The following is a 16405-nucleotide window of genomic DNA, read 5'->3' on the forward strand; positions in this document are numbered from 1 at the left end:
AAGGCTGTGACTGCTCTGGTTTTCCTTTCCAAAGGCAAAGCCTGTGCCCATAACCCCAGATTGCATTAACACAGCCTCCCCCCAGACACAGGCTGGGTTGTTTGGAGAGCACCCCAATCTCACGTTGATCTCTAATTCTTGCAGCCCCTGTGGCCATTTGCCACTGCAGAGAGAAGGCTGCATTTCAGCTTTGCTTTCCTTGGGGATGATTTTTTGGGGAGAACCCTAAATATCTCCAAACAGCAGCACTTACAATGGAATGGCTTGCAAGGCAGGGAGGGGGAGGTGGGGCTGACCAACTGCAGAATCCTTCTGCAGAACCCTTCAGCAGCTCTAGGGCAGCACAAACCTGCAGCAGCCAGCACTCTTTGGCCCTGAGAAGACCCCAGGAAGGGACTGGTCAAAGGGGATTTAACGCCATATTAGGAACATGAGGGGTTAGTGCCTGAGCCACTCCCCAGTCAGGGCTGGGGTCTCACAGGGCAGCACAAACATCATATCCAGGACTACAGGAGCCAAGTCCTGGCTGTCTCCAGAGCCCCATAAACAGTGCTGGGGGATGTTCAGCTGCAGATTTACTTCTCCCTTCTTCAACCATCACTGCTGTTGGCAAAGGTGAGGTGACAGCAGAGGGGAACAGCTGGCAACAGCCAAAGGGGCTGGAAGGACTGACTTAAAGGGAAAATATTAAAAGGGCTTGAGACAGCAACAGCTAAAAGACTGCACAATGATAACACTCCACAAGAATTTCAAGGGGGCTTCTGGGTATGTGGAAGCAGAGGCATGACATAGATAGCAGAATAGCAGAGGTCCCCACACATGTGGCAGCAGCTTCTGCTGAGGACACTGGGGGAGCACCACAGTGCTAATTCCACACCCAATTCCACAATTGGGCAGGGTTAAGTGGACTGTTTGGGGTGAGGTTTCACCCCACCACCACCCTTGAACAACTCCCATCTCATGGCTTCAATGTTTCAAGCCAAGATATCATCCAGTGCTATGACAGCCCCTCCCCACCTGGCTCCACATAAAGCACAGCTCCATGGTTGCTGAAGCTTCCATCCCTGCTCCCAGACAGACCAAAGGCAGGCACAGCCCACAGTGCAGGGTTGCATCCCTAAAGTAGTCCCCAGCCCATCCTACCAGGCAGGTACCTAGTCACCTCCCCCCACAGACCCTGCTCCCAGCTCACCACAAAGCATAGTAATTCCATTAATCCACAGCCACTGATTTCCTTACGCAAGACATGTGTTTATTCAGTTACATTTATAGACAAACAGGTATTTCCCCTCCCCCAGGCAGCCTTAATAGCATTTTTATAAATAAACATTTAGTGCTGGGAGCTTGTCAGCTTCTTCAACAGCAAAGTGCACCATGGTACAAGGTGGGAGGTGGACCCCATCCCTACTCCACCTGGGACCATCTTGCACCAGTTTCCAGAGTCCAAATGCAGCAGGGCAGGAGATGAACCCAGTGAAAGTGCTGAGACCTGGCAGCACTGAGTCCCTCAAGAGCAAGGACATGTCCTGCAGCACCATGTGGCACTGCCAGGACATCCCCGCATCCCAGAGACAACAGAAGCTGCTCACTCTGCAGTCAGGCAAGGGCAAGGGCTCCCCCAGCTCCTTAATAGAAAAAAAGTTCAGGAAAAGGCTAAAACTTCTCTCCGTTTCATCCTCACAAGCAAGACTCCATCCCTCAAGCAGTCTTACAGTGCCAGAGCAGCAGCTCTCCAGCCTAGTGTCAGCACTGAATGAGGCACAACAGGAGGGCAAACAGCACCACTCAAGCCAACAACATGAGGAAATGTGAGTTTGGGTCAGAGTTCAGGGCAACCCAAAGTCTTTCAGGCATTGCTGGCCCCACAGGGGCTGTGCTGAGGACCTCCAGCACATCACCACTTTGGTGTCCGTTGATAGCATCATGGAGCCACTCAGAGGAAGGGCTGTCCAGGTACCAGCACTTCCTTTCTGGGGGAAGGAGCAGCCCCCAGCATTGCTGTGCTTCCCCTTGTGGTAGAAGGCTCACCAAGACACGTCCATCCTGCTGTGCCAGCACCACATGCCAGTGATGCTGTGTACTCTGTGCCAGGCTGTCCCACTGCTCTGCAATCCATATTGGTGACCTTGATGAATTCTAGTGCCACAGAGCTGGCACGTCTTCCGTAGCTGGCCATCAGACAGGGAAGAACCATGGTTGGACAGCAGGATAGTACAAAAATGATGCAAGGACAGTGCTTGGTCCTACCAACACAGGACAGAGGATAGACTTGGACAGTCCCATGTGCCCCCCTTTCAGTCCTCTTCAACCCCTTTGGCAGGGCTGCAATCTTCAACATGGGCTCCTACTCTTCTTTACACATTGCACACAGTGAAGGTCTCTCAGGACCCCAGAGGGACTCATAAATACGGAACTACAGACTCAACATTGCTTGATACACACAACTTACACAGTACAGCATAGGGGAAAGAGCCAGAGATACCCCCAGAGCACATCAGCATCTGTCCCAGATGGTAGCAGTCACAGCCTGGGCTTGTCACGGACAACCCTTCGCTTGGAGCTGTAGAAGTCTGGAGGGCAGGAAAAGAGGGTTAAAAAATGCCTCCAGCCCATCACAAGCAGCAGAAGCTTCCCATGTCAGCACCCCAAAACCTAGCCCAGGGATGCTTCATCTTAGAGCCACCTATCAAAGGCATGAGTTCCAGGAGAGAATAGCCTCCACCATCTCTTCTCCCAGGAGTGATTGTTCTGAACTGTATTTTCACCCTGATCCTGAGGACAGGCTCAGGTCATGGGAACTGAAGCTGATGAACTGTCCTGGGTCATTTTGAGTCACAAGACCTCCAACCCTGGTGTGAACTCACTGCCCACCCCTCAGCAATCAAAGGAACCCCAGTCTGCAGCCTTTCCCCTTGGAAGACAGGTTCCACTTCCCCAGGAAAGTGGAATGAAGATCCCATGGCCAGGAGTCAGACAAGGATCTTGCACCTAATCCCCTCCACCCATCCCTACCAGGGTGGTCATGACACCAGCAATGACACTGAGTACACAGGAGGACACCAAAACTCACCTTTAATGGTGGCCTGCCCACGTTTCAAGTGTTGTGGAGAACCAGCCCTGCCAAACTCTGAGCTTTGCTGAGACGCCTCAGCATGAGACCCACCAAGATGGTCCTTAGATGGGACCTTGTGAGCCAAGGAGCTCCTGCACTCACTGCTGGTGGCCTTGCCAAGGTTGAGGATCTCCTGGGAAGGCTGCTCAGCCAGGAGTACCCTCTCCCACTTGAAGTGTCCTTCCAATGGTGTCTCTGTCTCAAAGTTGAAGTTCCAGCGGTGCCGAGCTTCTTCCAGGTGTTGCCTCAACAGATCTTCAAAGTCATTCTGGAGCTGGTCGTGGTCCACAGGGCCAAAGAGGTTCCTGCACACCTTGCTACTGCATGGCACCTGCCCAGCCCTGCTCTGTGACAGGGGCATCGTGGCAGCTGGGAGGAAAGCAGAACAGGTTAGAGGGTGTTGGGTGAGCCATAAGCAAGCCCAAGGGCTGACACATCTGCTGCCAGGGCAAAGCAGCCTGCAGCCAGGGTGGGATTTGCTGGGCAGCAAAACAGCCTAGAGTGGAGTCCCTGTCTGCCAACACTCGTTCTGGGCTTTTAGTGGTGTCTTGGTCATAAGCTCAAACATAACTGAAGTCAAACACAACCTGGAGTGATTCAGAGAGATGGGGAATTGTGCAAGTGTTGTCATTCCCCATTCCTCTTCCAGCAGGTGAAGCCCTGCCATGGCAGAGCATCCAGCACCTCAGTCTAAAATCCCACCACATTCCCATTTCCATACAGGCACAAAGACTCAGGCAGGCACACATGCAAGTGAAGCAACTGAATGTTTTTCTGGCTAGTTTCTTCATCTCAAAAACCCAGGCTCAGTGGCAAGGAAGCCTTTTAAGCAGCTGCAAGAACATGCTGCAAGTTTGATCACTTTTAACCAATTTGTCAACTCTAAGAAGCTGTTGGGTAACCAGGGCTGGGTAAACTGTTTGTTTTTTCCAAATTAATGCTAACAGCCTTGACCTTCAAGGTAAGCGGCAAAGGCTTCCTTTCCAAGCAGCCCTCCCCTGACACATGTGTGGGGCTAATGGATCCCCTGCACCACCCCCTATTGTGAGATCAGCTTTGTTATCATAGCAAAACCAACACCACTCTGGGATTAACGGCTTTTGGAACTCAATCCCACTTTGGCAGCTGTGCTCACTAAATCTGGTTAAAAAAGGATTCACAAACACACAAAAATCCCTTCATGCAAGACAGCTTTGCCATTTCTCACCCCACCTGAGATCCCTAAAGCCAGGACCCCAATAGACCCCCAGACATGCACCCTTCCAGACTTCCCCCAGGATAGGGGGTGAGCCTCCTGTCCCCAGCCCCAGCAGCTGGGAAGGTCTAGGGAAGATCTGTCCTAGCCCAGGTCCCCACCACACATCACCACCCATGCAGCCGGCTCAGCACACCCAGGGGCTGCCGGAGGGCCCCCAGACGGGGTCGCCCCGACCTTCTGCCCCGCTCCCACCCCACAGCGAGCATCCCCGAGGAAAAACAGAAACGCAGCTTCCTATCCGCTGGCAGCCACAGCGCGAGCAGGGTGACCTCATCGCGAGGCAAGTCCCAGCATGTCCGGGCAAGCCCCGGCAGGTACAGGGCATGGGACACGTTCCGACACCCGGCCCGGCCACCCTCAGCCCTGCCCGCCTCCGCCACGCCCCGAGGTCCCCATCCTCCAGCCGCCGCGGGGGCCCGGGTGCCACCATGCAGCTTCGGCCTGAGTCACGGCTGCGGGCGGCCGAACGCGGAAGGACCGGGGCCAGGTCGCCGTCCCCTCCCACGGGGGTGGCTCCGCTCCGCAGCCTCCCCAGCTCCACGGGCCGGGCCGGCAGGTGATGCGGGCGCACGGTCGGACCTCGTCCTGCGAGGCCGAGACGCTCCCGGGCGCGGCGAGCGACGACCCCCTCGGCCCCCTCCCGGCCCCGCTGGCACCTGCGGCACCGGGACCTGCCCGCTCCTGGTTCCACCCGCTCGCTGCGAGGAGATCCCGCAGCCGGCAGCGGACGCGACGCTAAGCCCGGGGAAGGGGCAAAGGGCGCCGCGCTCACGGCGCCAACGGCCCGGAGTGGGGAAGGGGCTCCCGCTCCACCGCCCCCGGCTCGGCTGGGGCGAGGGATGCTCTGCGGCCCGCCGCCACCGGGGGGCGAGCGCCACCCGGAGCTGGGCCACCCTAAACCCGGCCGCCACCTCCCCGCTCCCCCGTTACCGGCGCACAGCCACCGCCCTCCCAGCGGCAGCAGCAAGGAGGAGGAGGAGGAGCTGCTGCTGCTGCTGTTGTTGTTGCTGCTGCTGCTGCCGCCGCCGCCGCCTCCTCCTCCTCCTCCTCCTGCAGCCTAACCCCGGCGAGCACCAGCGCCCGCAGGGCGATGCGGCCCGCACCGAGCGCCGGCACTGCCGCCGCACTCACCCTCGCGTCGCCGCTCCCGTCGCTGCCCGGTGCCGCTCTCCGCCCTTTATAGCGGGGCGGGGCGGGCCGGGGCGGTGCCTCCCGCCGCTCACGGAGTCTCCCGGGATTTCCCCCCCGCCCCCGAGTCTCGGCCCCACCCCGGCCCCGACCCGGGTCGTCCGGGGGGATGCGGGGCCTGCCGGACAGGGGACGCGGGGCGATGCGGGACCCCCCCCCCCCCCCATCAGCGGATGCAGGAAACGGGGTCCGCGGGGCCGCACCCTTGCCAAGCAAGAGACGCTGGGATCTTCAGCAACGGCGTTTTTGCTGGCTGGAGGGGGCTCCGCATCCCACCGCGGTCTTTCCTGGGTCGCTGGAGGGCGGAATTCAAATGGGAAGGGGAATGATGGAGTAACACGGGGCGGCTCTCGCTGCCCCTCGGGTGTCCGGCTCGGGGGTGATGCACCCCTTGTCCCCAGGCACTGCCTAGCCCTGTCCTGGGCTGCAGGCCTGTCCCTGGCCTCTCCTCCGGGGTTTTCACCCAGAGGGCCGGGCTCTGCTCCGCCAGCGGAGCCCCTGCACCGTGCTGCACCAGCGAATAGTTTTGGGGAAGCATCCGATGGTCTGAGCCCTGCAGCTTCCCAGACAAGGGCGAGGAGGAGTAACAAGTCTGTGCATGTCCTGCAGGAAACTGTGGGTAGTATCTGGAGGGATGTGTGGCTGGAAAATGCATCCAAGTTCACACACACGAAAGGTCCAAAACCAGGGCAGCTTCCACTGGGGTTAAAGCAGAAAACACCCACCCCTGTGCTGTGCTGGGGCCACGTCTGCCCTACAGTACCTGAGTCAATGCCCTCAGGGTCAGCTTGCCTGTGATGCACGGGGACGGGCTCTGCAGCATCCCCTCAGCATGACATAAACTGCCCAGGCACCTTGGACACGATGATTTGGGCAGCAAGGGTGCAAACATAGTACTCTCCTTTGGGGTACAATAAGATGACAGCACGATTTCAAGTGGCATACAAGACCAGATTCAAGCTCTCATTTGCAGGCACTCCTCAAGAGCACCAGGCACCCCATGACTGGTGGGTGCTGGGGGCTGAGCCCTCCCAGCAGCAGGACCCTCAGCATGCAAAAACCCCATACATTTCCTGTCTGGACCAGCAGCTTCCACCTAGCCCAAGCAGCCAGACATATGTTTGGGCATGTTTGGCTGGAGGCAGCCACACACTGCAGCAGTATTTTCCAGTGCTGGTCCCCACTGCAGCACAGGACCTGGCCAAGACATTCATATTCAGGTTGGCTCCCTCTGGACAGGCAGGATGGGATGGGGAGGAAAGGTCCCTGCAAGCCTCTCGGGAATATGAAAACATCCTAAATTAATATTGCACATTGCAGAAAATCCATCCTGGCAAAGCTGGGGGCTGGACCCAAATGCTGCCAAATCACTGGAGTTTGATCCACTGTTAATGTTTTTGGGGCTCAGTGGGAGATGCTGGAAGCTTGCTGTCCAGCACACGCACAACTTAACAGGCTCCAGGGCAGTTTTTTGAGCCTCCCCCTCAGGCTGAAAACAAGCACTACAAATTCAACCTGTCCTCCTGTTTGTAATACACAGAGACAACAGGCAAACTGGAGCAGCCTGTCCTTGCAGGGAAGCTGTTCCCATTGTTCTCCCATGAGATTTTTGCTCCTGGTTGCTGGAGCACCTTCCAGCAACACAATGTGTTTCACTGTGCATCATTTCCTTGCCAACTGCCAGTGCTGCTCAAGCTGAAGTTCACTGGTTTACTTCCTCTGGATGTCAAAAAGATGTGCTCAGAACCGAAGGGAAGCCCAGCACCGGCCTAACCACAGCAGTGGTGAAGTGTCCATCCTCCCCAAGTAGTGCAGTCTCCAGCTGCCACTTGGGGCTCTTGGATGGAGAAGCACTTACCAAGAGGATGCTCACTGTTTAAGTGAGCTCTTTTTCATAAAAGACTCCCAAATACAAGGAAAAAAAAAAAAAAGAAAAAAAAAAAAGAGAGAATGAAGCTGTCAAAGCTGGCAGCTTTTTAAAGCAGCACCTGATTGGCAGATGAAGGAGTGGGCTTGCTTTTGCAATCTGCAGCAAACGCCAGCAACTGCTGATGTGAGAGTGAGTGAGTGATGCTGCAAAGAAGGATTAGAGAAGCAAAGTGATGTGAGACAACCAACCAACATGATTGGCTGATGTGAATACCCCCAGTTACAGTTGGAGGGGCACGTTCCAGGACCAGCCTAGCAAGTGGCTCTGTAACAATGGCCAGGAAGTTTTGTTGGGATGGGCTTAGGGTCCCCAGGGTGAGGGTGGCTCACTCCCTCAGGTCCCAGTGCTGGGATCAGTGGCTAAGCTACACCCGCAGGCTCTGGCTGTGTGGAGCCAGTACCCCAGGGGAGGAAGCAAAACAGCAGCTGTAGAGAGCTACGCATAGTGGGTTGTTGGAAATGGGAAGTGGGGAGAGAAATGGTGTCAGGGTCTGGGTCAGACAGTCCATGGTCAAGTCTGCAGTGGCATCATCAGAAAAAAAGGGGGGGAAAAGTGTGATTAATGCAGAAGGCAGTACAGGAACTAAAGAAAACCCCAAAGGTGACTCATGATGTTCAATCCCAACAACACGTAGGAGGAACAGGTCAGAGGCACAGCACCATGGACCAGGAGTGGTGTGAGGACAGGCAGAGAGTGTCCTTCTCACCCTCTTTTTACAGCCACACCATCAGAGCTGTCACCTCTCCTGTCCCAACCTCACCCATTTGTCCCAAACCCCCATGGTGTGATCATGGGAAAATCCTTTCTTGCAATTTGCTTGCAAAACAGATCCTAAGGGCTGAAGGCAACAGTGATATATGAAATTAATGCACATTTCATAACCTTCAAAGTATCCTTCTTCCAAGCCATTGAATGCACTTAAATACAGAAAGGCTGTTGCCATCTGGGATGGGAAATCCTTGGGAGCTTTTCCTCTCCACACAGCTCTCTGCAGGTAGGTCCTAGCAGATGTCAAGGGAAGAAGAAGCTGCTTCAGACGTATGCAAATAAATTATTCACAGTAGGCAGAGGTGCGTGAGTCAGCCCGTGTTCAGTGCTGGGATGGCCGGGGCCATGCAGGGGAGCATGCCTGAGCACATTTCCTCTCAGACTGAGTTTTGTCCTCTCCAGGGACGTGGTGAGCAGCACCCTGGTGCTGGGGGATGCAGAGGGAAGCGGGAAATAATCTGAGATGGGTGAAGAAATTGGGCTTCAAACACTGAGAATGGGGTAAGTTGGGAATTGTTGAGCCACAGTCATCTGCCTAAAGTAATCCTGAGCCCAAACGGAAGAATGAAGCTGGCAAAACATTGTGCCAAGAAAGGACCTCTTGGTGGGTGAGATGCTGAAGTCTCCAACCCATGTTCTTAACTGCTTTAAATGCACTCAGAGACCTACATGGGAGAATGTTATATAGGCTGAATACAAAATGTTATTAATATATCAGCATGTGATTGACCTGGAAACATTTACCCAGGCAAAAGCCAGAGGTGATCATAAGAACCAAGTGATCCAGAGTTTTTCACCCAGCCATCCTCAGCAGCAGCAGCAGGGAAGCTGGTTTGGAAATCTGATGGTTGAAGGGCCAAGTGAAACAAGGTTTGTCAGAAAATTTAATATTCCTGTTAGAGCAACCAAATTAGCTGGAAGAAATGGAAAAGTCCCAGGCAGATGAGTCTCCTTCAGGTCTTTTGGGATGAATTTTGCAATGACAGGTTAGAGCACACTGTGCTACTCTTCAAGGCAGGATAAACTCAAGCTCTACAAAAGCCTAAATTTCTGTCCACAGAAACAACCTGATCATGGGGAAACTGAGACCACCTCAGCTGTTCTTTTGCAATTTCTCCATGACCTAAAAGAAAGCCCCTTGATCATATCTCCCAGTGAAGAGCCCTGCATGCCCCAAAGAGCCCTCTCCCCTCTGCCAGGGGTTGTGACATGGAGAGCAAGGACAAGCTCCTGGCCTTGGGTGTGTGGTCCTGCAAAATGCACTGCACAACACCCCAAAGATCAGCTGGGGCTGTCACCCACCTCCCATGGAGTATGAAACATTCTTTACTCATAAGAATACCCAAAGCAGTTGTGAAATCACCCAGCTCAGAAAAGCAGTGTCTGATATGCACTTAGTATAGGTGTAAGATGCTCAGCTGTAAATGAAGCCATGAATATGCAGGCACTAAAAACCTGCTTCAGCAAGATTCAAATCTCCACGATTTTATCATTATTATTATTATTATTATCTTTACTAACAAGCTTTTTTCTTTTAAGTAGGAAATATGAAGGCTCTTAATGAAACACTCATATTCCAGCAAAAGTCTAAATGAACCCAGTGTTCAGCTGAATGGCATTTTTATCCTGGTGAAGGCTGTTTTCCCATCAGCTCTTTGAAGTGCCCAATTAAGTGATTTCATACTAATAGGATTTTCCCAGGAAAGAAAGACAAGAATGACAAAACGCTGAATGCTTGATTAACTCTGCCCCTAAAACAACTTGGATCATGTTAATTGAATGTTTTCCTGCCATATACAGCTCTTGTTTGCTCCATTTATGAAGGCATTTTGATGAGACACCAGACCCAGCAGAGTGGAAATAGAGTCCCAGCAAGCACAAATGAGGGATGAGACAGTTCTTAAAACAAGGCTGTTGCATAGTGGAAATATGCTGGGAGCTAGGCTATGAATTGTTCATTTCATTTAGCCCCTCACTCATTTTCATCCAAGAATGATTTTAGCCTCATTCATAGTCATTAACGTAATTGCTTCACTGACTTTCCATGAGCAGCTTGGAAACTTTATGTTGGTTTTTGTTGTTGTTGTTTGTTTGTTTTTTTTTTTTTTCTTTTCAGCTGGCTGCAAAGGGCCTCATTGTTCATCATCCTGCAAGGGCAGCAGGGAGTACCTGGCGTCAAACCTCATGCTTGAGTTGTTATTCGCTTGCAGCTTCCAGAGTCTGAAGTTGCCATCAGATGAAGAGGATTCAAAAGACTGGGGCCACAGCTAACAGCAGAGCCTTGCTCTGCCAAGAGTGCTTATACCCAGATATACCAGGACAGAGCCCAGCTTTTGGCTCTTCAACGCTTACCTTTTTGAAAAATTCCTTGCAGGGAAAAAGGTCAATCCAGAATGTTCACAGATTCCCAGTCTCAAGCCAGCTTCTCCTTGCACACAAGCATGGCTTTCTGTCAAGGTGGCAGTGGGTGGGAGGATGACTGGGACAACTCCAGCCCAACCGCGACCTTCCACACGGCAGGATTCCTCACAGGTTGTGCAGAAGCAACCAGTGTGTAGGTTTGTGGTGCAAAATCTGTGATTTCCAGCCTTCGGCATCTCCCACTGCAGGCGTGTGATGCACGGGTGTGGGAAGCTGGTGATCCATGCAACCTCCTCCCACCGGACAACACATGTACCACAGAGCTGCTAATGGAGGGTATGTTTCTGTGTAAACCATGGATTTGCTTGAAATCCACCGAGAGCACAATCTGGCCCTTTATAGCCATGCATGAGAAGGATGTTACTATGGAGAGCTGTTGACTAACGCTTGCTCACAATGTGTGCTTTAAAAGCAATCCCTGATTTGGTGGAGCACTCTCCACCCAAAGCAGTCAAACAGAACGGCACCTGTGAGAGAAGTGGCTCCATTCTCAATAGCTCTTGACACCCTGACCTGAGCTTGCCCATGCAGGAACCCCAAACCACAGCTCTGGAGCATGTGTGTCAACCTTCTCATCCTCTTCAGTAGTATCTCACCACTTGTCAGCATCTCTCCCCTTGTCACACCTTTCAGGAATTCACCATGGACAGGCAGACAGATGGTTGTCTTACTGTCTTGCACAGTGACTCAGCTGCACAGTCCTGTATGGTGCAGAGGTCACGGGAGGGGACGGCTGTGCATTTACAGCTTCCAATAAAGCCATCGGCAATAACATGACAACCGCCACCCTGGCGCCAGGGAAAGGCTTGGTTACACTTCCCTTTTTACGTGTCCATCATATACAGCAGCGATACACCCCAGATTGAGGCTCTGGTGGCCTCAATACTGAGCACTGGCACACAAAGCTGTGCTTGAGCTTGGCGGTGGGGATGGTGGAGTTCTGCCCATCTCCAGCAAAGGAGGATGATAGTTGGGGTTTTCCTGGCGCTGATACAAACCCTTTTCCTTTTAGTTTCAGCCTCTCTCACTAGTTTGTGCCTTGTCTGTGAGAATTTATATTGAACCAGGGAAAGGAAATTTGCTGAATCTTGGAGCTGCTGTCAGTAATGCAACAGAGATGTTAAAAACATTCCACGCTTACCTGCCAGCAGTGACCCTGTGCCAGAGCCCTTCCTGTCCTGCTGTAACAAACCTGGGCTTTGTAGAAGACCAGAAGATCTATAGACAACCATAATATTCCTGAAAGACAGCAGGAGGGAGATGAAGAGAGGCTGTGAAACAGGAATCATGAAAACCTGACAACATCCATGGAATTGGTCAAAAAATATCTCACTGGTCCCTATCAAACTGACATGCTGCAGGGGAACTCCTGATACCAAAGCTGGTGAACATTCAACCATGAGTTTCTGTGCAGGACATGTTAACCAGGCAACTAGAAGAATTAATATTGGCAGGAGCACCAGCATACCACACCTGAACCCTATCTCTTGCTGTGGAAACCTCCTCCCAAAAAGCTTATAATAGTAATGCATGAAAAGAGTATCAATTGACCACTTGCTGGCACCAGGAAGCACTGCGTCCAGCTGGACAGCGTTCTACAGTAACCTACTGTACTTTAATGTGACAGCAAATAATGTCAATATTAGTCAGAAATGAGTGACTGCAAATATTTTAGATCAAACAAGAACTCCAAATCTGTCTCCAGAAGTGGGGGAAATGCTGGTTGGAGCAGCGGAGCTTCCTCGCAGACACATTGCTGTCAACATGCTCACGTAGCTTCCTGAATATTCATGAGCAAAGCAGCCTATGCAAACGGCAGAGATAATGCTCCTCTCTCACGGCTGGCAGCAGAGATCTTACAGCCAGCTAAAAAGTGACACCCAGGGTGACAGGGTGCCCCACCCTGATACTGCTGCCTCACCCTGATACTGCTGCTCCAGATGCAGAAGCTGCAGTTCTCCAAGGGCCTTTCCCACAAAGGCCCACATTGCAGTGCGCTGCATGATGATGACAGAGGTGCTACAATGGCTGGCAGCTTGGCTGCTTGTGCTGGGCACTGCTATGGCACTGCATCTGCTTCACAACTTGGCAGCACATTCACATGTTGACCACGGGCATGCCCAAGGCAGGTGGAGAACAGTCTTAATCTGATTGTACAAGGATTAATCCTAGGATAACACAGGGAAGCTGTGGAGTAATACCACTAAAAGTGGTGGCAAAATGTGGCTGAGGATGGATGCTTCCCTTTTTGGATTTATTTACTCCCTAAAACAAACAAACAAACAAAAAAAAAACAGCTAGAGTACTACAATCCTACTTTAAGGACCAAGAAGAAACACACCTCTTGAGTGAGTGTGATGATTTGTTGAACTAACAGCTATGTCAGCTACTAAAACTATTAAATAATAGATGTATGAATCACTTGGGAACATAGTGTTCTTGTTACATAGTCTATTTTATATTTGCCTGGATCTGCTGTTTATTTAGTCCACATTTATTTGACCAGCAATAATGGGATATATATAATGGTAGTGCCTGGGCAACACAAGAGAAAAGCTTAAGTGAGATTTCAGAAATGAAACAGAAAACTGAAACTGTATTTCTAGGAACTCAGAATGCTTTCTACAACGGCCAGCAGGTTGGGATTCTGCTTCAACCTCAGCAATTGTTTTATGAAATGACTTTAATAGTTTTCACTTGAAAACTGTAGTTTGTCTATTTTCGGGAGGTTGAATTGTGAAACTGGAGCTAGCTGCATTGCAGTGACAGGGAAACAGACCCTTTATGGCAGGTCTCTCTCTCTCTCTCTCATATGCCAGGTACTCTCACCATGGGATCTAAGGTCAAACCTGAGCCACTGGAGTTGCCCTTTGGCCTTGTTTGCATAAAGGGTTGGTGCTCCCTTCTTTTTTTTTTTCCCTTTTCTACTTAAGTGACACTGTGCTACATCAGCACCAAAATAGGACATTTCATGATGGTGACTGTAACCCCAGGTTTGGGGACATGTTTTGGGAACACTGATTAAGACCAGTAGAAACGGGAGAAAGTTCATCAAACATTCAGATGCTTTGTGGAAATTTATGTCACATGATGACAGGACACTGTGACATCCTGTCGTGATGAGACTGTAAATGAAAGAGAGCAATATTGGGAATCTGTCTGAAAAGACATCATGTTAATAGCAAAAGAAACAGTGCAGAACTGCTAGGGTACTCTTCATTTCCATTGGTGAATTCTGCTGACAGGTCCCCACAGAAGTGCAGACACTCAGAAGAAATGCTTCATCTGCCAGTCGAGGAAATGGGGGCTGCTGCAGGAGGACCCAATGGCACTGCACATTTTTTCTGATGTTTTCTTTGACTCCAAATGACAAGAAGTACAAGAACAGAGTACAAACATGCAAGTGATTTCTCTCAGGAATATATTTTAGTTCTTGGTGGGGCTGGACTACAGAGTAGCACAGCTCTAGGAACACGTTCATTTTGGAGACAAACTGCAGCAGCTCCCCAAATGTAGCTGCAACAGAGTTTTGCTAACTAGAATCCCTGTTACTATTTTAGAAGGCTGCAATTGCTCACCCAAGCATGAACCTGGTGAGCAGAACATCTAAGACTGGTGGAACAGATCCCATTGAAATAAAGTGTTTAACCTCTCCATTTCCTTAGTGCGAGACATTCTTAAAATTATCTTCTCTGTCGTAAGTAAAAGGCAGCATAAAAAAAATCCTTTTCTTAACAAAACCATTTGTAAACACTGCTCTCCATAAGGGACAGTGTGAGAAAAACCACACACAAACATGTGGCAGTTACATAGTTTAAAATGCCTCTAGATGTGTGTAGATATTGAACTAATGTACATCTGAAGAACTCAGATAATACTAACCTCAGGATGTTTCTGACAGGCAAAAGGAGTTGTAAACCTCTCCCAAAATTAGAAACACAGCTTTACACGTTTGCATGAGAACCATGACGCCCTGTAACAGGTCACCGTAGCATATTCCCTCATCATCCTGGAGCTTTGGAGCAGCAGCATCTCTTGAGATTCCAGGTACAAGCCACGCCATTCTGCCTAGGAATCACTGGACAGTGTGCTTGTCCTGTTAGCAACAGAGCAGATAGCGTAAGTGGCTCTTCCTAGTTTTAATAATCTTTGTGGAGAGACAAGGGATGTTCCTGGCACTAGAAAGTGAATAGAAATATTTCCTTGTGAATTTGTTTTCAAAGCAGACTTTTTAAACACAAGCCACAATGCTCTCTACCTGTAAATAGTGTTCCCAGTCTGGCTACCCTGTTACTGAAGCAAACTTAAAGGCTTAAATTCAAGAACGCATTCTTGAATTAAAAATAAGTGCTAACTTAGGAGACTGGCTGTACACAGCTGTGTACAGCCCGTCTAAGCTATGTACAGACGGGCTGTACACAGCTTAGCCTTTATAGGTTTCCCATTTTTCTCTAAAAGCTGCTGATTTTTTTCCCCATCAAAAAACACCTGATTAAATAAAAACAGGATGATATCAAACAGTCCTGATCCACCTTCCTCATTCAAATGAGTAAAACATGAAGTCATCAACCTGAGACTGACAGCTATTCCCAGTTCTGCAGTCCCTTGCACATGAAAACCACGATCTGCTTCTCCATAGCATACACTATCACCAGAGCTTCAGATTTTTTACTCTTTCCTCATCATCAGCTAAAACTACTGAAGACTACTTGTCCCCTGCTTTTCCCTCCCCCAGCTTAACCAGAAGAGGAAGCATGATGCCAGGAGAAACTGGCTCCCAGGCAACAAGAGGTGCAACCTTTCTATAAATCAAGCCTTGGTAGAAGCACATATTAAAAAAGGGAACACAGATGTGCGGCACATATCTCAGCCCTTGGCTGCCTTTCATCTAATAAACATCCCCAGAGGAGATGGTCTGATAACATTTTACTACCAAACTTGATTCTGAAACAGTAGCTGTTAGTCTGCAGGGCACGAGTGCCACCCAGCCACAAGGCCACCCTGACCTCTGCTGGGGGAATCACAACAGTGCATGGCAGAACCCCGTTCCAGCCTGCCTCTTTGAGGCTCAAAGCTCCACTTCAGCTTGGAGCCTGATGCTTTCCATGTGCTTCAGCTGATACACCGGCTCCACTTTCCCTGGAAGAGAACAGAACAGACCATACCACCTGCCCCTTAAAGTACACCACCAAGAATTATAGGTCATATTTAAACTTCCACCTTGATCAGCAGCAGTTGTTTTCTGCTAGCAGCATTCCCCCCCATAGGAACAATCTCACTGTAAAATTAGCAGAGCTCATCCATCTGTAACATTTAAGCTTCCTGCCCTCCATGCGTAAAGTGATTTTAGACCTGTGTATGCCTTCTGCACAACCCACACCTTTCCTGCTTTTCTGTGAACACAAGTTTGTTTATGCTTATATGGGTTTAGGCCAGCGGTTCCATTGAACTCTTAGACAAGAATACCAAGTACCAAGTAGTTGCAGAAAAATGAGAAGTATGATAGACACCATACACCAGTAGCCAAGCTTGCAACACATCTGGTACCTCTAACAACTGCTTAGTGCATATAATCCCCTTTCACCTATGTCCTTTCTAGGCAGTCTGCAAAGCAACATAATTTCCTTCCAAAAGCTTTGAATCTAAAGCTGCTGCCATAATCTTACCCCCAGGTGGATACAAGTGAAGGAAATTAAACACAAGGCTGGTTGGGTAGGATGGATTTAAT

General features: G+C 50.5%; 1 protein-coding gene and 1 long non-coding RNA gene across 3 annotated transcripts; both read right to left on the bottom strand.

Annotated features, from left to right (window-relative positions):
- Nucleotides 1–1230: 1230 nt before the first annotated feature.
- CDKN1A (cyclin dependent kinase inhibitor 1A) lies at nt 1231–5659 on the bottom strand. Of its 2 annotated transcripts, XM_068659799.1 has the most exons (3): nt 5502–5659; nt 3071–3481; nt 1231–2570 (listed from the first exon to the last, which is right to left on the bottom strand). In XM_068659799.1, the coding sequence occupies exons 2-3, from the start codon at nt 3471–3473 to the stop codon at nt 2521–2523; spliced, it is 453 nt and encodes a 150-aa protein (XP_068515900.1). In that variant the 5' UTR covers nt 3474–3481; nt 5502–5659; the 3' UTR covers nt 1231–2520. The 2 variants fall into 2 exon arrangements, with proteins under 2 accessions (XP_068515900.1, XP_068515901.1); XM_068659800.1 differs by lacking the exon at nt 5502–5659 and having other exon boundaries at nt 3071–5485.
- Nucleotides 5660–10342: 4683 nt separating this feature from the next.
- LOC137843962 (uncharacterized) lies at nt 10343–16399 on the bottom strand. The gene is made up of 2 exons (XR_011089752.1): nt 14560–16399; nt 10343–11916 (listed from the first exon to the last, which is right to left on the bottom strand). It is a non-coding gene; the product is annotated as an uncharacterized lncRNA (long non-coding RNA).
- Between the last annotated feature and the right edge of the window lie 6 nt (nt 16400–16405).

Source organism: Anas acuta, chromosome 24, assembly GCF_963932015.1.
Source record: "Anas acuta chromosome 24, bAnaAcu1.1, whole genome shotgun sequence".
NCBI lineage: Eukaryota > Metazoa > Chordata > Aves > Anseriformes > Anatidae > Anas > Anas acuta.

Bases quoted from the DNA above. Each gene is read 5' to 3' on its own strand.
- CDKN1A (XM_068659799.1), bottom strand. From the start codon at position 3,473: ATGCCCCTGTCACAGAGCAGGGCTGGGCAGGTGCCATGCAGTAGCAAG. The intron at 2,571-3,070 runs GTGAGTTTTGGT...CCTGCCCTCCAG, and splicing joins TGGGCAGGCCACCATTAAAG to ACTTCTACAGCTCCAAGCGA.